At 46.5% G+C, this 21412-nt stretch overlaps 1 protein-coding gene across 2 annotated transcripts in view; it reads left to right on the top strand.

Moving 5' to 3' along the window:
* LOC139239438 (acylphosphatase-2-like) overlaps nt 1–21412 on the top strand; it is a 104969-nt gene that overhangs the window by 40784 nt on the left and 42773 nt on the right. For both annotated transcript variants that reach the window (XM_070868171.1, XM_070868172.1), the window contains exon 3: nt 3402–3418. In XM_070868171.1, coding sequence (XP_070724272.1) covers nt 3402–3418 — 17 coding nt within the window. The remainder of the gene's footprint in view (nt 1–3401; nt 3419–21412) is intronic.

The following is a 21412-nucleotide window of genomic DNA, read 5'->3' as shown; positions in this document are numbered from 1 at the left end:
TAACCGGTCTATAATTATCCGTTTTCTCTCTCCCATCTTTTTAAAAAAGTGGTGTTACATTAGCGACCCTCCAGTCCATAGAAACTGATCCAGAGTTGATAGACTGTTGGAAAATGATCACCAATGCATCCACTATTTCTAAGGCCACTTCCTTAAGTACTCTGGGATGCAGGTTATCAGGCCCTGGGGATTTATCGGCCTTCAATCCCATCAATTTTCCTAACACAATTTCCCGACTAATAAGGATTTCCTTCAGTTCTTCCTTCTCACTAGACCCTCGGTCCCCTACTATTTCCGGAAGTTTATTTGTGTCTTCCTTCGTGAAGACAGAACTAAAGTATTTGTTCAACTGGTCTGCCATTTCTTTGTTCCCCATTATAAATTCACCTGATTCTGACTGCAAAGGACCTACGTTGGTCTTCACTAATCTTTTTCTCTACACATATCTATAGAAGCTTTTGCAGTCGTTTTTTATGTTCCCGGCAAGCTTCCTCTCATACTCTATTTTCCCATCCTAATTATACCCTTTATCCTCCTCTGCTGAATTCTAAATTTCTCTCAGTCCTCAGGTTTGCTTCTTTTTCTGGCCAATTTATATGCCTCTTCCTTGGATTTAACACTATCCCTAATTTCCCTTTTAGCCACGGTTGAGTCACCTTCCCCGTTTTATTTTTACTCCAGCATGGCTCAGAGACGTGGACTATATACAGTAGACACCTCAAATCGCTGGAGAAATACCATCTACGATGTCTCCGCAAGATCCTGCAAATCCCCTGGGAGGACAGACGCACCAACATCAGTGTTCTCGATTAGGCCAACATCCTCAACATTGAAGCACTGACCACATTCAACCAGCTCCGTTAGGCGGGCCACATTGTTCGCATGCCCGACACGAGACTCCCAAAGCAAGCGCACTACTCGGAATTCCTGCATGGCAAGCGAGCTCCAGGTGGGCAGAGGAAACATTTCAAGGACACCCTCATAAAGTGCAACATCCCCACTGGCACCTAGCCAAAGACCGCCCTATGTGGAGGAAGAGCATCCGGGAGGGCGCTGAGCACCTCAAGTTCCGTCGCCGAGAGCGTGCAGAAATCAAGCGCAGGCTGTGGAAGGAGCGTGCGGCAAACCTGTCCCACCCTCCCCTTCCCTCAACCACTGTCTGCCCCACCTGTGACAAAGACTATAATTCCCATATTGGACTGTGCAGTCACCTGAGAACTCACTTTTAGAGTGGAAGCAAGTCTTCCTTGATTTTGAGGGACTGCATATGATGATATGATGATGTCTCAGCAAAAAATGGAACAGAACTCCATTTATATCACTGAGTCCGCAATCTGTCCCACTGCCCTTTTTTTTCTGTATGCCGTTTACGTTTGGGAAAGGGTCTGCTCCAAGCAACAACGATAAAATACTGATGAATTTATGAGTGTGTTGGATTTTAAAATTGATGTGCAATTCCATCCTCTGGGTGGTGCTACATGCTGTGTAGCTGAAGCACAGACTGGCTCTATTGTAACCTACATAACGCAGGCCTCTTAGTAATTGTTGCTTAACTTAAACCTCTACAGCAGTAGATTGCAGGATTATTCGAGTGAATTGGGACCAGCCAATGTTTCATGCTACCGGTTAGAACGAGTCTTGAAGTCTTCTGTAGTAAGTGACCAATGAAGTCCCACTTCAGAGACTTGAGCACAAAAATCTATGCAGACACTCCTAGTGCGGTACTGAGGGAGCGCCGCACTGTCGGAGGGGCAGTACTGAGGGAGCGCCGCACTGTCGGAGAGGCAGTACTGAGGGAGCGTTGCACTGTCAGAGGGGCAGTACTGAGAGAGTGCCGCACTGTCGGAGGGGCAGTACTGTTGGAGCGTTGCACTGTCAGAGGGGCAGTACTGAGGGAGTGCCGCACTGTCGGAGGGGCAGTACTGTTGGAGCGTTGCACTGTCAGAGGGGCAGTACTGAGGGAGCACCGCACTGGCGGAGGTGCCGACTTTCGGATGAGATGTTGAATCGAGGCCCGTCTGCCCTCAGATAGATGTAAAAGATCCTATGGCCACTATTTCGAAGAAGAGCAGGAGAATCAGTAAAATAATGGTAAAAAATTATAACCTAAGTATAAGTAAAAAAATGATGAGAGTCAAAGTCAGACTGGAAAAAGTGATAAAGATAATATAAATTCTCCACGTTCAGAATTGCATTCATTTCAAAGGGAGTACAATGTTGGCTGAAATTGGGCTATTTGTTTTTCATGCGTGGAAACTTACAGGAGGCGATTTTCATCTGCCTACTGCTCTGTTTCTCAGCACAAATGGAGCGGCAGGCAGGCAAAGAAGCAGATTGCGGCTGCTGTCGGTGAGAAGGGACATCGTTTCCATGCAGACCCTGCAGCGCAGGCCCTTCCCTTTAAGGGCGGGAAGGAGCCTCAGATCCCGGCACTGTGCAGCGCTGCACTGCTACCGCCCCTCTCGCTGGCTTTCGAGCTCCAAGGGAAGTGGTAGTGCTTGATTTAGCACTCCACTCCCACCCCCGGAGCGCTAAACTGGAAGTTTGCATCAGTTTCACTTGCTTGCCGTCCGGCGATAGATTTGCGCTATCGCAAAAGTTATCGCCCCAAACGAGGCGCCACGTAATTTCTAGCCCATTTAGATTCTGTCTAGTGTCAAGGCAAGTCCCGTGATGGGGAACCTGTTATGTATGTGAACCTCACCTAAGTGCCACTAGGGGGCACACCTGTGGGAGACCTATGGGTCCTCTGTGTACCCTGGAGCAAGCAGGTATAAAAGGCAGTCCACCATGCTGCTGCCTCACTTTGGAGTTATATTAAAGAGACCAAGATCACAATGGTTTGAGCTTACAACACAGTCTCTTGGAGTTATTCGGAACGTACAGAACTGATTAAAATTGGTATTTTACATGATGATGATAATGATGATGATGAAAATTGGGGCGGAGGAGAAGAATACTTTTTAATTGAAAAATGATTTGTGCAAGTATTTACTGATGTGATGGAAGTAACAAAACAATACAACAAACAGAACAAGAATCACTGCATATGTTTAAAGAAATACTTGCGGGTTGGCGTCCATTTTAAATGAGTGATGCTGAACACGCCGCAAACATTGGACTTAACAGGATGAGAGTCACCCACCACTCCACGTGGAGGGTTCTCAACTCATCTGGTAACAGAAGAGGCAAAAGTTCCAGAAACCCTGGGTATCCAAAGAGCACTGACCTTACTGCTCCAGGGGCTGTCGCACCTCAGGCCTGAGCAGAAATCTTTATTTGCATCCAGCTCCTTACCTTCGGACTGCTCAACCTGGGCAACAGTTTCTCGATGTAAGCATTGCAGTTGTTGAATATCATGACTGATTATTTTGTTTGGTTTTATTCCCTTCCATTTCTAGGTGTCTTTTTTCGAAAGGTAAGAACGCTGAAAGCCAAGGATTCCATTTCCCAGCGCGGCTAGCTAAATCTTGCCGGGGTACAGTGTGTCAACTGTGAGTATGCATTTCTTGAAGGGGGGAATCAATATCTGCATTCTCAGAGGAGGGAAGGAATGGATGAATGTGCGTCAACCTGATAGAATCATAGTGCCGCTCTCTGCAAGAGCACCTCAGCTAGTCCCACTCCCCCCCTCCCCATCCCTTTCCCAGTAACCCTGCAAATTTATTTCCTTCAGGTACTTACCCAATTCCCTTTTGAAAGCGTGAAAAAGTTTTTCCTCATGTCGCCTTTGGTTGTTCTGCCAATCACCTTAAATCCGTGCCCTCTGGTACTCTACCCCATGCTAATAGGCCTCCCATTAATGCCCTATCTTGAGAGAATCATAGAATGGTTTCAGCACAGAAGAAGCCATTTGGCCCATCGAGCCCGTGCCGGCTCTCTGCAAGAGCACCTCAGCTAGTCCCACTCCCTGGCCCTGTCCCCCTAGCCCTGCAATTCTTTTTCCTCCGGGTACTTATCCAACTCCCTTTTGAAAGTCACGATTGAGTCTGCCTCCACCACCCTTTCAGGCAGCGCATTCCAGATCCTAAGCACTCGCTGCGTAAAAAGGTTTTTTCCTCGTGTGGCCTTTGGTAGATCCTTTTGAATCACCAAATTCATTGTACAAGGCAACTTGCTTGCCTCTTCAAAATAGGCATCGTGCAAATAAGATCAAACAAATCCATACTTTGTGCTGTAGACTTGTCCAATCAATGCTTGGCTTTATGGTCTGTTGCTTGAGTTGGATTTAACTTTGATGTTGTAGCCTAATACTTCTTCCCTTCTCCCTCAAAATAATATTAATAGTCCAGCAACTGCAACAACTTGCCTCATTTGGTAGAATTTTGCTTCTGGGTAGCTGAGATTTCAAGCCCCTTATCATGATTTAGACATAATAATCCAGCCATTTTGTGAGTCAGGCACTTTGGGTCTAAATAAAGCAGAGCCAAGGGTGTACCTTGTGTAAAGTCCTGTCCCCTCAGTACAGATTCACACGAGGCATGTAGTGAAGTCAAGGTCACTCTGGACCTGCATCTTTATTTCACAGCTCTGGAATGCTGCACTTGCCTGAGACCTGTCCTTATATATCTGTGCACCCCTGGTGGTAAGGTATGCTGGTGGTTACAGGTTATATATTATTACAGTCATGTATAGCATGTTAGGATACAATATATAATAATGTAATATACATGACACCTTGCTTAGTTAAACAGTACTCAGTTTGAACCTTTATTGCATATATAACAATCCACCAGGCTCACAACCACCTACCTCATCGTGGATCCCCCGAACCCAACTGGCTGGGGTTTTATTGAGTCTTGTGACCATCACATGACTGGCTAAGTCACTCCCAACTCAACAGCTCCACAACTCTTTTAGAGACAAAATAAAACATTTAAATCAAATACCCCCCAATCTGGGGGGGGGCCACTCCAAACATTTTCCAATGCCCTTTTTTTGTTTTTTTTGTTGTTTTTTTTGTATTTTTTTTTTTTTTTTTTTGGGCATTAAAATCATGAATTTTCCAAGTGCCCCCTATAAACAGCTCCACAAACCTGTGAGCATTACTCACAGGTGCATATATTACAACCAGCAACAATCAATTTGCTGATTCTTTTGAATGGAAGATAATACAGAATGCTCTAAATTTTCCAAGTACAAGCCAGAGGCAAGGAATCTCGTCTGCCACGTATCAGAAAATGACGGGCACATTGCCAGTGATGTTCCGATGTCTGGCAGATGAGGTTCCTTGCCGTTGGCATATACTTGAAAAAAAATTAGGTCAGTATTTTCATAGTAGGCAGAGCAATTTATAAGGACCAAATATAAGGACCAAATAAAGGACTTCTGAGTGAGCAATAATCGCTTACAACAACTATCTTTCACAAAGATATTGGTGTACATCATTAGCTGTACCCTGGAAAATTCGCCAGGGGTCAGCGCCTGCTCAATCGGGCAGGATTGTCCTGACCTGCCACCCTTCCAGCAGCTATGTTGCTGGAAAGGAAAATCTCGTGAAGGAACAACAGATTTAAAATTCATAGGCAGTTCCTCAAAGTCGAGGAAGTCTGTCTTCCATTCCAAAAGTGAGTTCTCAGGTGACTGAACAGTCCAATACCGAAACCACAGTCTCTGTCACGGGTGGTTCAGACAGTGGTTGAGGGAAGGGGAGGGTGGGACTGGTTTGATGCACGCTCCTATGGGCCAAAGGCGGATAGATGGAGTTAGGTCGCAGATCAGCCATGATCTCATTGAATAGCAGAACGGGCCGAGGGGCTAAATGGCCACCTCCTTGTTCGTATGTTCCTATGTTCATTCAGCCCAACTGGTCTATGTCAGTGTTTATACGCCATGTGAGCCTCCTCACACTCCAATTATCACATCACACCCTTCCCACCGTAGCCCTCTATTCCCTTCCCCCTCATGTATGTATCAAGCCTTCCCTTAAATGCCTATAGAGTTACATATAACTTACAGCATAGAGACAGGCCATTCAGTAACGGGAGAGTTGCCATCTCAATATCACAGCGTTGGGACAGCACTGGAAACGCTCCGGCTGAAATGAGAAAGAAAACAACGAATGAATTTGAATGCCATACAATGTCAAGTTGAGAACTTTGGTGTCTAGCGGAGACCAGCTGCTTAAAAAAAGCCTGGGAATTTGGTGGTGTTTTTCAGAACTCCTGATTCAAATAATGATTTTTGTGTCACTCGAGTCATACCTTTTATCAGTGGCGTTTGGGAGGGTGTTTTATCATCATCATCATCGGCAGTCCCTCGGAATCGAGGAACACTTGCTTCCACCCTTAAAATGAGTCCTTAGGTGGCTGAACAGTCCAATACGAGAGCCACAGTCCCTGTCACAGGTGGGACAGATAGTCAGATATGCGGATGTAAATTGTACATTCCCTTGTTCCAAAATACCGGCTTTTTTTCATATGATATAAACTCTAAACCTGAGTGCATGAATTTTCTCATCCAAAAATAGCTATTTCTTAGCTCTAAATAAAAGTAACAACTTGCTCTTCAATCTAACGTTCAGTTTATTGTCTTTTCCAATCATAAGAATAAGAAAGCAGCCCTACAGCACAATGGATTAGGTTCCTTTGTTTTCACAAAGGTACATTTTTTTGGGAGATCAGATCAGATAAGCATTTGATTTATGGAAATCCCTTTCTTCAGCTGGCAATGGTTTTGGCTTGTTCGGAACTAAATATTCCTCGAGAGGCATGTCACAGCTGCCTTGATAATTATGATTGACAGGCCTCTTGACCTGTCATTCGATCAATCTCACACAATGCTAATAAAGAGTAAATTGGCTGAAGTTCTCAGTTGGAATAAAATATGATTTTGCAAAATAAGGTTTGGACTGAATGAAATTATAGTGAAAGATCCGTTCTGGAGAAACAAAGAATTAGGGCTCGAAATTCAGTATCTTATGCCGCCCATTACCGCCGGAGAGGGGCGGCTAACGGGCGGCTAAGTACTTGCCGTCGACGGCAACTGGGTTCCTGGGCTCCCACTCAATTTAGTTGGGCGGTGACTTACCGCTGTGCGTTCTGCCGCCACTTGCCATCGCGGCTCCGAGATTAGGTGTCCGTACAGCCTGGGAAAGGTGGTAGGGCATCGGGGATCCTGGGGCAGTAGCATCCAGGGATCAAGGTAAGTGTTTATGTTTTTTTTTAGCATTTAGGTATTGTGGGGAAGCGAGTTTTTTTTTAACTCGCATGCCGTCGGGAAATTCGGTCGGCCTCCTGAGATGCCACTCTGTTGGCGCCCGAGGATGCCACTTTTGGCGCGCTATCTCTGTGGGCGGCAAAACTGAATTTTGCAGTTTGAGGCGGCACCTAACGCCTGCCGGTAAAATCAGCACTCAGCCAGTGTCACCGCCTGAGACACGGCGGGACCGATTTTCAACCCCTTCGTGTCCTATCTGCGTTGAGAGTTAAGGTCCCTGACAATTGTTGACGGACAATTGCTTTTCCATAATTGAGGAGCTAAAGAAAGTGGCGACTGAAGCACTATTTTTCCTTGTGCCATCTGCTCTGATTTTATACTCTTGGTGCCATTGATAAGGTTGCCAGTCCAGCCATGGGTAACGTTGTCTCCTATAGGATGCTGTTCGCTTCCTGCGCTGTGCGAGATCTTTTGCGCCCATAACCAGCATCTTCAATCATTTGTTTGCTACCATCAACATCACTTGGTTTTGTTTGTGATGTTCTGTTGTGCAAGAAAAGACAAAGCCACAGACATTTTGGACTGGGTTTTCGGCTTTGCTGTTTTTGGGGCGATAATGTTGGCGGGTCGGAATAGTCTACGCCTCAGTAAGTAACATTGGGCAGCTGGGCCCTGCGTTAGGGCGGCGGTGCGAAGGGAGGCGTTGTACACCTCTCTTGGGCCCTGTGATGGGAAACTCCCGAGCTAAAGAGCAGGGCTGGGAGTGCTCCGAAAGTTGCCTGAGGAGGGGTAGGGAAACTAAAAGAATACCACAAAAACATTCCCAAAACATTGCCCATGCCACCACAACACAAATCGCAAAAAAAATTAAAAGAAAAAACTTACTTCAGGAGTCCATTACCTACCTCTACGCCGACGGGATGGTTGGACCGCCCCGATTTCCCAGGCGATGAGTGCGCACGCGGTGCAGGGCAGGGCGGACGGGTCGGGCTGAAGTTCGAACCCGCGCCGGTGTCGCAAGCAGGGGCATTGCACACCGGGCACAGCCCTTCCGGGCGGTGCTGCTCCGCGCCACTGCTAAACCGGACCTGAGGATCGCCGCGGGGCGCTGGAGGCTGACCGCCCGCCCAGAACACCTCACCGCCGCCATTGCCACCGCACTGGGGCAAAAAACGGAGTGGAGAAGACCCGAAAATCCAGCCCTTTGTCCTATTGAGTGCTTTTCTCGTTGTATTGTATTCAACGTTGCATTGCCTATGGCTGATTTCAAACTCTTGGAGGCAGCATTCTCTTTGTTCTTGATGCTTCCACTTATCGTCTCCAATGCTTCCCCCTCATTTGTGGGGATTCCTGACAGCAGTGAAGCGCAGGAAGCTTCCCGGCTGGACATCCTTATCTTTGATTCCATCCTTCAGTCTCTGTGCGGCAGAGCGGGGCCAGGATGCCGGTCCGAGCAACTTTTAATATGTGCTGCTCAACCATTGAGACTGGCAACTTGCTTTGTTGGTCAACATGGGGATATCCTGCCAAACTGCACCTACGTTTTACTGCATGGGAAATTACAGAGGATATACAGCACAGAAACAGGCCATTCGGCCCAACCAGTCCAAGCCGGCATTTGTGCTCCACTCGAGCCTCCTCTCGTCTTTCCTCATCTAACTCCATTCCTTTCTCCCCCATGCACTTGTCTAGCCTCCTCTTAAATGCATCTATACTATTCGCTTCAACCACTCCCTGTGGCAGCGAGTTCCACATTCTCACCACTCTCTGGGTAAAGATATTTCTTCGGAATTCCCTATTGGATTTCTTGATGACTATCTTATATTGATGGCCTCTAGTTATGCTCTCCCCTACAAATGGAAACACTCTCTCTGTGTCTACTCTTATCAAATTATTTTATAATTTTAAATAAAAAGAAAGAAAGACTGACATTTCTATAGCGCCTTTCACGGCCACTGGGCGTCTCAAAGCGCTTTACTGCCAATGAAGTACTTTTTGGCGTATAGTCACTGTTGGAATGTGAGAAACGTGGCACACAGCAAGCTCCCACAAACAGCAACGTGATAATGACCAAATAACCTGTTTTTGTTACGATGCTTGAGGGATAAATATTGGCTAGGACACAGGAGAGAACTCCCCTGCTTTCTTCAAAATAGTGCCATGGGATCTTTTACATCTGCCTGAGAGCAGACGGGGATTCGGTTTAACGTCTCATCCAAAAGACAGCACCTCAGACAGTGCAGCGCTCCCTCAGCAGTGCACTGGAGTGTCAGCCGAGATTTTATGTGCTCTATTAGGTCACCCTTCAGTCCTCAAATGAAGAACACTAGTACAGGAAGCATTCTTTCATGGGCTAACGCAGACAAAGATCAGCTAATTTGGGCTTTAGTCTTCCCTGAGTTTTGGTTTGTACCAAGGGTACGCAGTTCCTCCTCACGCAAGTTCATTCTGATGTCCGTAATAAAGTCACCCATGCAGCGCAGATGGTTCATCATGAAGTATGTGCCACCTCTCTCTTGGATTGATTTCAAATAAAAACCTTAGAAGTTAAATTCATGTTAAGTTGGGTGTTAAACAAAATGCTACCATCTGCCTGATTCCTCAGTGCGATAACTGCTCTTTTAATTAGAATTATAAGAACATAAGAATTAGGAGCAGGAGTAGGCCATTCGGCTCCTCGAGCCTGCTCCGCCATTCAATAAGATCATGGCTGATCTACCTTAACTCCACTTTTTTGCATCATCCCCATATCCCTTAATATTCCCTTAATATTCAAAAATCTATCATAGAAACATAGAAAATAGGTGCAGGAGTAGGCCATTCGGCCCTTCGAGCCTGCACCGCCATTCAATGAGTTCATGGCTGAACATGCAACTTCAGTACCCCATTCCTGCTTTCTCGCCATACCCCTTGATCCCCCTAGTAGTAAGGACTACATCTAACTCCTTTTTGAATATATTTAGTGAATTGGCCTCAACAACTTTCTGTGGTAGAGAATTCCACAGGTTCACCACTCTCTGGGTGAAGAAGTTTCCCTCATCTCGGTCCTAAATGGCTTACCCCTTATCCTTAGACTGTGACCTCTGGTTCTGGACTTCCCCAACATTGGGAACATTCTTCCTGCATCTAATCTGTCTAAACCCGTCAGAATTTTAAACGTTTCTATGAAATCCCCTCTCATTCTTCTGAACTCCAGTGAATACAAGCCCAGTTGATCCAGTCTTTCTTGATATGTCAGTCCTGTCATCCTGGGAATCAGTCTGGTGAACCTTCGCTGCACTCCCTCAATAGCAAGAATGTCCTTCCTCAAGTTAGGAGACCAAAACTGTACACAATACTCCAGGTGTAGCCTCACCAAGGCCCTGTACAACTGTAGTAACACCTCCCTGCCCCTGTACTCAAATCCCCTTGCTATGAAGGCCAATATGCCATTTGCTTTCTTAACCGCCTGCTGTACCTGCATGCCAACCTTCAATGACTGATGTACCATGACACCCAGGTCTCGTTGCACCTCCCCTTTTCCTAATCTGTCACCATTCAGATAATAGTCTGTCTCTGTTTTTACCGCCAACATGGATAACCTCACATTTATCCACATTATACTTCATCTGCCATGCATTTGCCCACTCACCTAACCTATCCAAGTCACTCTGCAGCCTCATAGCATCCTCTTCGCAGCTCACACTGCCACCCAACTTAGTGTCATCCGCAAATTTGGAGATACTACATTTAATCCCTTCGTCTAAATCATTAATGTACAATGTAAACAGCTGGGGCCCCAGCACAGAACTTTGCGGTACCCCACTAGTCACTGCCTGCCATTCTGAAAAGTACCCATTTACTCCTACTCTTTGCTTCCTGTCTGCCAACCAGTTCTCATTCTACGTCAGCACACTACCCCCAATCCCATGTGCTTTAACTTTGCACATTAATCTCTTGTGTGGGACCTTGTCGAAAGCCTTCTGAAAGTCCAAATACACCACATCAACTGGTTCTCCCTTGTCCACTCTACTAGTTACATCCTCAAAAAATTCCAGAAGATTTGTCAAGCATGATTTCCCTTTCACAAATCCATGCTGACTTGGACCTATCATGTCACCTCTTTCCAAATGTGCTGCTATGACATTGGCTACCCTCCACTCCATAGGAACTGATCCAGAGTCTATGGAATGTTGGAAAATGACTGTCAATGCATCTGCTATTTCCAAGACCACCTCCTTAAGTACTCTGGGATGCAGTCCATCAGGCCCTGGGGATTTATCGGCCTTCAATCCCATCAATTTCCTCAACACAATTTCCCGACTAATAAGGATTTCCCTCAGTTCCTCCTTCTTACTAGACCCTCTGACCCCTTTTATATCCGGAAGGTTGTTTGTGTCCTCCTTAGTGAATACCGAACCAAAATACTTGTTCAATTGGTCTGCCATTTATTTGTTCCCAGTTATGACTTCTCCTGATTCTGACTGCAGGGGACCTACGTTTGCCTTTACTAACCTTTTTCTCTTTACATATCTGTCTTGAATATACTCAGCGACTGAGCCTCCCACAGCCCTCTGGGGTAAAGAATTCCAAAGATTCACCACCCTCTGAGTGAAGAAATTTCTCCTCATCTCAGTCCTAAATGGCCGACCCATTATTCTGAGACTGTGTGACCTCTGGTTCTAGACTCCCCAGCCCGGTGGAAACATCCTCCCTGCATCTACCCTGTCAAGCCCTGTAAGAATTGTGTATGTTTCAATGAGATCACCTCTCATTCTTCTAAACTCGAGAGAATATCGGCCCAGTCTACTCAATCTGTCAACATAGGACATCAATTACATCAAATTTACAGCACAGAAGCAGGCCATTCGGCCCAACTGATCTATGGCCAGCGCTTATGCTCCACACAAGCCTTCTCCCACCCCTCTCCATCTCACCCTCTCAGCATATCCTTCTATTCCTTTCTCCATCGTGTGTTTATCCAGCTTCCCCTTAACTGCATCTGTGCTACTCGCCTCAACCACTCTCTGTGGGAGTGAGTTCCACATTCTCACCACTCCCTGGGTAAAGAGGTTTCTCCTGAATTCCTTATCGGATTTATTTGTGACTATCTTGCATTTACAGGCTCATAATTATGGACTAACGTACACACACAGTTTTATGTGCATGCATAGGACTTAAGTTATGACGAAGGTACATCAGGAAAAACACAAGCAGATACATGAAGAGGCAGCAAAGTCTATCGAATCAGCTGCTGAAGCACGAACAAAAAGCCCCAAAAATGTCAGTGATTTTATTGCATACTGGAGGATTTCTTGTGGCTTTGCCCACGCAAAATCAGGCGAATTTCTCTTTGAATGCATCGGTGATGCTGTAGGTATAGGGACAGAGAATGTGCAGCTTCTGGTTTTCTATATATGTCATGTACTCCTTATTTGGGCACAGAATGGTGATGCCCATATAAGGAGTGCGTGTCATATTTAGCATACTTTAATACTAATTTCCTATCATCATCATAGACAGTCCCTAGGAATCGAGGAAGACTTGCTTCCACTCTTAACATGACTTCTTAGGTGGCTGAACAGTCCAATACGAGAGCCACAGTTCCTGCCACAGGTGGGGCAGATAGTCGTTGAGTGAAGGGGTGGGCGGGACTGGTTTGCCGCATGCTCCTTCCGCTGCCTGCGCTTGATTTCTGCATGCTCTCGGCGACGAGACTCGAGATGCTCAGCGCCCTCCCGGATGCACTTCCTCCACTTAGGGCGGACTGGTCTTTGGCCAGGGACTCCCAGGTGTCGGTGGGTATGTTGCACTTTATCAGGGAGGCTTCGAGGGTGTCCTTGTAACATTTCCGCTGCCCACCTTTGGCTCGTTTTCCGTGAAGGAGTTCCGAGTAGAGCGCTTGCTTTGGGAGTCTCGTGTCGGGCATGCGAACTACATGGCCCGCCCAGCAGAGCTGGTCGAGTGTGGTCAGTGCTTCGATGCTGGGGATGTTGGCCTGGTCGAGGACGCTAATGTTGGTCGGTCTGTCCTCCCAGGGGATTTGTAGGATCTTGCGGAGACATCGTTGGTGGTATTTCTCCAGCGACTTGAGGTGTCTCCTGTACATGGTCCATGTTTCTGAGCCATACAGGAGGGCGGGTATTACTACAGCCCTGTAGACCATGAGCTCGGTGGCAGATTTGAGGGCCTGGTCTTCAAACACTCTTTTCCTCAGGCGGCCGAAAGCTGCACTGGCGCAGTGGAGGCGGTGTTGGATCTCGTCGTCAATGCCTGCTCTATCATTTCCTATATAGCTGGCACGGCATTACCAAATGGCTCCATCACAGCTTTGCTCCTGACATCTAAAAAAATAATTGGCCAGCATTTGCGGTTGGAGGCTTTCCGCAGGCGGATGTCTCCAACCGCAAAAATATCTACGAAAGTATGTGTTGCTCCCAGAGTTTTGGAGAGGCGAAGCCTGGGTAGAGGCCCACGTATCCCAGCAGCCTTTGGGCTTTGTACGCATCACTGGGATCATGTGGGCCGGCCCAACCTATCTGAGTAGGGGTCTTCCCATTCATACTTGTGGTGATTCCATATGTATGGAACTCAACATAAGTATGAATGGAAATACCCCTTTAAGTACACAAGCACTTAAGATACATTTTTTAAAAAAACATCACATATTTGAATTTAATCAAAATGGAATGTAATTAATTATTTAAATCAAAAATTTGATTAAATTTTTTTTTACATTCTTTAAATGGTCTAAAAATAAACTTACCTTATTTAATAGGATTTTAAATGTTTAAATTATTGAAAAATATATATTATTCTGTGCTTTAAAAGTCTTAACACTGATAAATGCAGGCTTTACGCCTGCTTTTTATCAGTTATAAGAATTTGAAGGACATTCGCTGGGCAGGAGTCGGGCAAATAGCCCAACTCTCCGCCCACAGAGGCCTCTTTAGTTTCAGAGACGTGCAATCTGTCCAGAGAATTCTTGAGGTTGCGTGCGCTCCGCATGCCTAAACCCGCACCTGGTACGCACCCGTGGGGAGCGCGAATTCAGGTCCAGTGTTTCTAAGTGAATATTTATCTTTTTTTTTATTGAAGGCACCAATAGTGGGCGGATATTTATGCCCTACACTTTTCTCGCCCTTTAATGATAAAAATGGAAGCACTGCTTCTGAATCTAGCACTATAATATTGATCTGCTGTAAAAAGTGGGATTATTAATCACACTATCGTTAGAAAGATTTATGTAGTGCTGCAGTACAGCGGGACCTGGGGTACTTGTGCATGAAGCACAAAAGGATAGTATGCAGGTACAGCAAGTGATCAGGAAGGGCCAATTGAATCTTGGCCTTTATTGCAAAGGGGATGGAGTATAAAAGCAGGGAAGTCTTACTACAGTTATACAGGGTATTGGTGAGGCCACACCTGGAATACTGCATGCAGTTTTGGTTTCCATATTTACAAAAGGATATACTTGCTTTGGAGGCAGTTCAGAGAAGGTTCACTCGGTTGATTCCAGAGATGAGAGGATTGACTTATGAGGAAAGGTTGAGGAGGTTGTGCCTCTACTCATTGGAATGCAGAAGAATGAGAGGTGATCTTATCGAAACGTATAAGATTATGAGGGGGCTTGACAAGGTGGATGCAGAGAGGATGTTTCCACTGATGGGGGAGACTAGAACTAGAGGGCATAATCTTAGAATAAGGGGTTGCCCATTTAAAACTGAGATGAGGAGAAATTTCTTCTCTCAGAGGGTTGTAAATCTGTGGAATTCGCTGCCTCAGCGAGCTGTGGAAGCTGGGACATTGAATATATTTAAAACAGAAATAGACAGTTTCTTAAACGATAAGGGGATAAGGGGTTATGGGGAGCGGGCGGGGAAGTGGAGCTGAGTCCATGATCAGATCAGCCATGATCGTATTAAATGGCGGAGCAGGCTCGAGGGGCTGTATGACCTACTCCTGCTCCTATTTCTTATGTTCTTCAGAAATGCCTCGAACTGCTGCAGATACAGTGGCCCAGGTGTTTGCCGCTAATGCCCAAAAAGGTGCACAATTGGGAAGTTACGGAATGGAAATGTGGGCGGAGATCACTTGTGCTGGATCCCAGTCAACAGTCCAAGTGACGCAAATCTCCACCAGTGAAATGAATGGTTCAGGAAGCTCCTTCCAGAAATTGGTGTGATTTCCATTTCAATGTCATTCCCATTCTTTACACAGGGAGTACGCTGTTTTTTCACTTCACCCAAATAATGGTGTCCAGGGCAGCTAACAATGGGCTCAAGTTTCGGCCTGAGTTGCTCCTATTTTTTTGGAGCAACTAGTTTAGAATGGAGCATCTTAGAAATTGTAATTCTCGGCATTTAGTTTGCTCCAGTTCTAGTGAGTTAGAATAGTTCCATTTTAGAACAGATTTTTTTTTCAAAAGGGTCCCTGTCCGGCCACTTACACTTGTTTTGCAAGTTTAGGTAGCGAAAACTTACTCCAAACTAGCTTAGAATGGAGTAAGTGTAGATTTTTGTACGCTCAGAAAAACCTTGCCTTCACTTTGAAACTTAGGGATCGAGAGATGGGGGGTGGTGGGGGTGTGGGGGGGGGGGGGAGGCGGGGAAGTTTACAAACATTAAACACTTCACTTTTACAAATAAAGAGCCATCATCAATAATAAATGATAAATAAATCAACCAATAAATCAAATAAAAAAATAAAAAAAATTTAAAAAATCAATAAATGAAAAATTAAGTTTCTACTCCCCGACTGCAGCACCGGGAGCCCTCCAATAGTGTGTTGGGTTGGGGTCCCCCGAGTATCTGTCTCTGTCAGCGTCTCTCTCTCTCTGTCTCTGTCAGTGTCTCTTTGTGTTTCTGACAGCGAGGCGTGGGGGAGGGTGAGGAGGGATGGAGAGGAGGGGGAGAAAGAGGAGGGGGGAAGAGGGAGGGAGAGGAGGGGGAAGAGGAAGGGAGAGTAGGGGAAGAGGGAGGGAGATGGGGGGAAGACGGGTTGGAGAAGAGGGAGGGAAGGGGGGAGGGAGGGAAGAGGGATGTGAGGGAGGGAAGAGGAGGGGGGAAGGAAGAGGAGGGTGGAGGGAAGAGGACGAGGGGGAGGGAGGGAAGAAGATGGGGGAGGGAGAGGAGAGGAGGGAGGGGAGAGGAGGAAGGGAGGGAGGGGGGAGAGGAGAGGGGGAAGAGGAGGGGAGGGGGGAGGGGATTGAGGGGGGAGGGTGGGACCTGAACGGGAGGGGGGGGGGAGAGCCAGAGCGAGACCTGAACGGGAGAGAGGGAGGGGGGAGCAGGAGTGGGACCTGAACGGGAGGGAGGGAGGGGGGGAGCGGGAGCTGAAGCTGAAGCTGAAGAGGAGGGAGCCCGAGTCTGATCTTCGCCGCCCCAGTGAGCCCATTCGGCCAGGGCTAGGGGCGGCGTGCTTCGGGCCCTTCCCACACAGTCTCGGGGGCCTGGAGCTACTGCACATGCGCGCACACTCTAGCGTGCATGTGCAAAGGTCCCGGCACTGTTTTCAGCACCGGGACCTGGCTCTGCCCCCGACCCCTTGTGCTGTACCACGCCGAGCACAAAGATGTCCTGAGGAGACTGGAGGATCACAAGGTAAGTTTTCGCCGCGCCCATATTCTTCCAGAAAGTCGGCGCACCTTATCGAGATGCGCCGTTTTTCCAGAGGGCCCATTGTCTTCAAATACGCCTATCTAAAGGGAAAGGCTTTAAGTTTTACATGTGTTTTCAAATTGTTCTTTTGCTGTCCGGATAGACAGATTTTACATTATAGGAGGATTCATCATCATCATTATCATAGGCAGTCCCTCGAATCGAGGATGACTTGCTTCCACGTCAAAAAGTTCACAGGTGTTTCAATGAAGGACCTATAATTCCAGGTCCGAACTACATGTTTTAAGGCGGCAGATGCCTGTGGGTGGATTTTTTTAACGTGTGGTGACCGTTGCACACCAGCCACCACACGGGCTCGACAGAGCGAGGTCTTGGTCCAGTGGCAAGGGTTAACCAAGACGACTGGAGACCAGCTCTGCTGCACGGACCTAGTGTGCACACATATCGCAGTGTGGGCTGGCCTGTGCTGCCCCTGGGCCCTCGCCTCTCCTGGGCCCTGAACTCACGCCTCTCCTGGGCCCCGATCACGTCCCTCTCCATGATCTCTCGCCGCTCCTTCGCTTCGACCTCGCAATTCCTTCACCCTGACCTCGCTGCTCCTGCAGTACCTGCCCATGCTCCAATCCTGGATCTTGGTGACATCCCTTTTCACTGCTGTTTCTCTCCTGCTCCAGCACATGCTGCTCCCAGGAGTGGTAGGCCGCCATGCTGCTCCTTCCGCTCCCAGGCCTGCTCCGATGGTGCTCGCAGGCCGGGGGCCACACAGAGTACTGGGCTAGGCCGTCACGCTGCTCCTTCCGCTCCCAGGCCTGCTCCGATGGCGCTCGCAGGCCAGGGGCCGCACAGAGTGCTGGGCTAGGCCGTCACGCTGCTCCTTCCGCTCCCAGGCCTGCTCCGATGGTGCTCGCAGGCCGGGGGCCACACAGAATGCTGGGCTAGGCCATCACACTGCTCCTTCCGCTCCCCTTCAAGATTTAGTTAGGTGGATTGCGTCATCCATCATTACACTCCTATACTAGAGGCCATCAATATAAGATAATCACCAAGAAATCAAACAGAGAATTCAGAAGAAAATTCTTTACCCAGAGAGTGGTGAGAATGTGGAACTCACTACTACAGGGAGTGGTTGAAGCAAATAGAATAGTATAGATTTAAGGGGAGGCTGGACAAGCATATGAGGGAGAAGGGAATAGAGGGTTATCTGGATAGATTTAGATGGGGACAGACGGGAGGAGGCTCGAGTGGAGCATAAACGCCGGCATGGACTGTTTGGGCCAAATGGCCTGTTTCTGTGTCGCATATCCTATGTAATCCTCCTAGATGCATATATAGGCATAACTGGACTTACTGGAGGGACAATGTTTTCTGAGGCTGTGATTCACCAAGGAAGATGCAGTAGAGTTGTCACGGTAGTTGTCTTTTCGAATCTTCACACTTCTCCCTTGGAGAATATTGTGAAGTAGTGGAAGAACTCGCATTAACGCTCTTTCCACAGCCGTATCCATTTTTATACCAGCTGATAAGAACATAAGAAATAGGAGCCGGAGTAGGCCATACGGCCCCTCGAGCATGCCCCGCCATTTAATATGATCATGGCTGATCTGATCATGGACTCAGCTCCACTTCCCTGCCCACTCCCCATAATCCCATATTTCCTTATCGTTTAAGAAACTGTCTATTTCGTCTTAAATTTATTCAATGTCCCAGCTTCCACAGCTCTCTGAGGCAGCGAATTCCACAGATTCACAACCCTCTATAATAGTAAGAAATGATATTGGCTCAAATGATAAGGGTGTTGAAACAGTTTGGGTGGAGATAAGAAACAATAAGGGGAAAAAGTCACTGGTGGGCGTAGTCTATAGGCCCCCTAACAGTAGCAACTCTGTTGGTCGGAGCATAAACCAGGAAATAGTGGGGGTTTGTAAAAAGGGATCAGCAATAATCATGGGTGATTTTAACCTCCATATTTATTGGACAAATCAAATTGGTCAGGATAGCCTTGAGAAGGAGTTCATAGAGTGCGTAAGGGACAGGTTCCTTGAGCAGTATGTAACAGAACGAACCAGAGGACAGGCTATCTTAGATCTGGTCCTGTGTAATGAGACAGGATTAATAAACAATCTCCTAGTAAAGGATCCCCTCGGAATGAGTAATCATAGCATGATTGAATTTCAAATTCAGATGGAGGGTGAGAAAGTTGGATCTCTAACCAGCGTACTAAGCTTAAATAAAGAAGACTATGAAGGTATGAGGGCAGAGTTGGGTAAAGTGGACTGGGAAAATAGATTAAAGTGTAGGACGGTTGATGAACAGTGGTGTACTTTTAAGGAGATATTTCACAACTCTCAAGAAAAATATATTCCAGTGAGGAGGAAAGAGTGTAGGAGAAAAGTTAGCCATCCGTGGCTGACTAAAGAAATAAAGGACGGTATCCAACTAAAAACAAGGGCATACAAAGTGGCCGAAACTAGTGGGAGGACAGAAGACTGGGAAGCTTTTAAAAGCCAGCAGAGAACGACTAAAAAAATGATTACGAGAGGGAAGATGGACTATGAAAATAAACTAGCGCAAAATATAAAAACAGATAGCAAGAGTTTCTATAAGTATATAAAAAGGAAAAGGGTGGCTAAAGTAAATGTTGGTCCTTAAGAGGACGAGACCGGGGAATTAGTAATGGGGAACATGAAGATGGCAGAAACTCTGAACAGATATTTTGTATCAGTCTTTACTGTAGAGGACATTAACAATATTCCAATAGTGGATAGTCAAGGGGCTATAGGGGGGGGAGGAACTTAACACAATCACAATCACTAAAGAGGTGGTACTCAGTAAGATAATGGGTCTAAAGGCAGATAAATCATCTGGACTTGATGGCTTGCATCCTAGGGTTTTAAGAGAAGTAGTGGCAGGGATTGTGCATGCATTGGTTATAATTTACCAAAATTCCCTGGACTCTGGGGAGCTCCCAGCAGATTGGAAAACTGCAAATGTAATGCCCCTATTTAAAAAAGGAGGCAGTCAAAAAGCAGGAAACTATACACCAGTTAGCAAAAAACGTTAGTGGGAGTTGTGTACAGACCTCCAAACAGTAGTAGTGATGTTGGGGAGGGCATCAAACAGGAAATTAGAGGTGCATGCAATAAAGGTGTAGCAGTTATCATGGGTGACTTTAATATACATATAGATTGGGCTAACCAACTGGAAGCAATACAGTGGAGGAGGATTTCCTGGAGTGCATTAAGGGATGGTTTTCTAGACCAATATGTCGAGGAACCAACTAGGAGGAGGCTATCTTAGACTGGGTGTTGTGTAATGAGAGAGGATTAAGTAGCAATCTCATTGTGCGAGGACCCTTGGGAAAGAGTGACCATAATATGGTGGAATTCTAAATTAGGATGGAGAATGAAACAGTTAATTCAGAGACCATGGTCCAGAACTTAAAGAAGGGTAACTTTGAAGGTATGAGGCGTGAATTGGCGAGGATAGATTGGCGAATGATACTTAAAGGGTTGACTGTGGATGGGCAATGGCAGACATTTAGAGACCGCATGGATGAACTACAACAATTGTACATCCCTGTCTGGCGTAAAAATAAAATAGGGACGGTGGCTCAACCGTGGCTATCAAGCGAAATCAGGGATAGTATTAAAGCCAAGGAATACAAATTGGCCAGAAATAGCAGCGAACCCAGGGACTGGGAGAAATTTAGAACTCAGCAGAGGAGGACAAAGGGTTTGATTAGGGCAGGGAAAAGAGAGTACGAGAGGAAGCTTGCAATGAACATTAAGAAGGACTGCAAAAGTTTCTATAGCTATGTAAAGAGATAAAGGTTAGTAAAGACAAACATAGGTCCCCTGCAGTCAGAATCAGGGGAAATCATAACTGGGAACAAAGAAATGGCAGACCAATTGAACAAGTACTTTGGTTCGGTATTCACGAAGGAGGACACAAACAACCTTCCAGATATAAAAGGGGTCAGAGGGTCTAGTAAGAAGGAGGAACTGAGGGAAATCCTTATTAGTCGGGAAATTGTGTTGGGGAAATTGATGAGATTGAAGGCCGATAAATCCCCAGGGCCTGATGGACTGCATCCCAGAGTACTTAAGGAGGTGGTCTGGGAAATAGCGGATGCATTGACAGTCATTTTCCAACATTCCATAGACTCTGGATCAGTTCCTATGGAGTGGAGGATAGCCAATGTAACCCCACTTTTTAAAAAAAGAGGGAGAGGTCAGCCTGACATCAGTAGTGGGTAAAATGATGGAATCAATTATTAAGGATGTCATAGCAGCGCATTTGGAAAGAGGTGACATTATAGGTCCAAGTCAGCATGAATTTGCGAAAGGGAAATCATGCTTGACAAATCTTCTGGAATTTTTTGAGGATGTTTCCAGTAGAGTGGACAAGTGAGAACCAGTTGATGTGGTATATTTGGACTTTCAGAAGGCTTTCGACAAGGTCCCACACAAGAGATTAATGTGCAAAGTTAAAGCACATGGGATTGGGGGTAGTGTGCTGACGTGGATTGAGAACTGGTTGGCAGACAGGAAGCAAAGAGTAGGAGTAAATGGGTACTTTTCAGAATGGCAGGCAGTGACTAATGGGGTACCGCAAGGTTCTGTGCTGGGGCCCCAGCTGTTTACATTGTACATTAA

This window comes from Pristiophorus japonicus, chromosome 27, assembly GCF_044704955.1.
Source record: "Pristiophorus japonicus isolate sPriJap1 chromosome 27, sPriJap1.hap1, whole genome shotgun sequence".
Lineage (NCBI taxonomy): Eukaryota > Metazoa > Chordata > Chondrichthyes > Pristiophoridae > Pristiophorus > Pristiophorus japonicus.
Note: the sequence above shows the minus strand (reverse complement) of the source record. Positions and strands in the feature narration are given on the sequence as shown.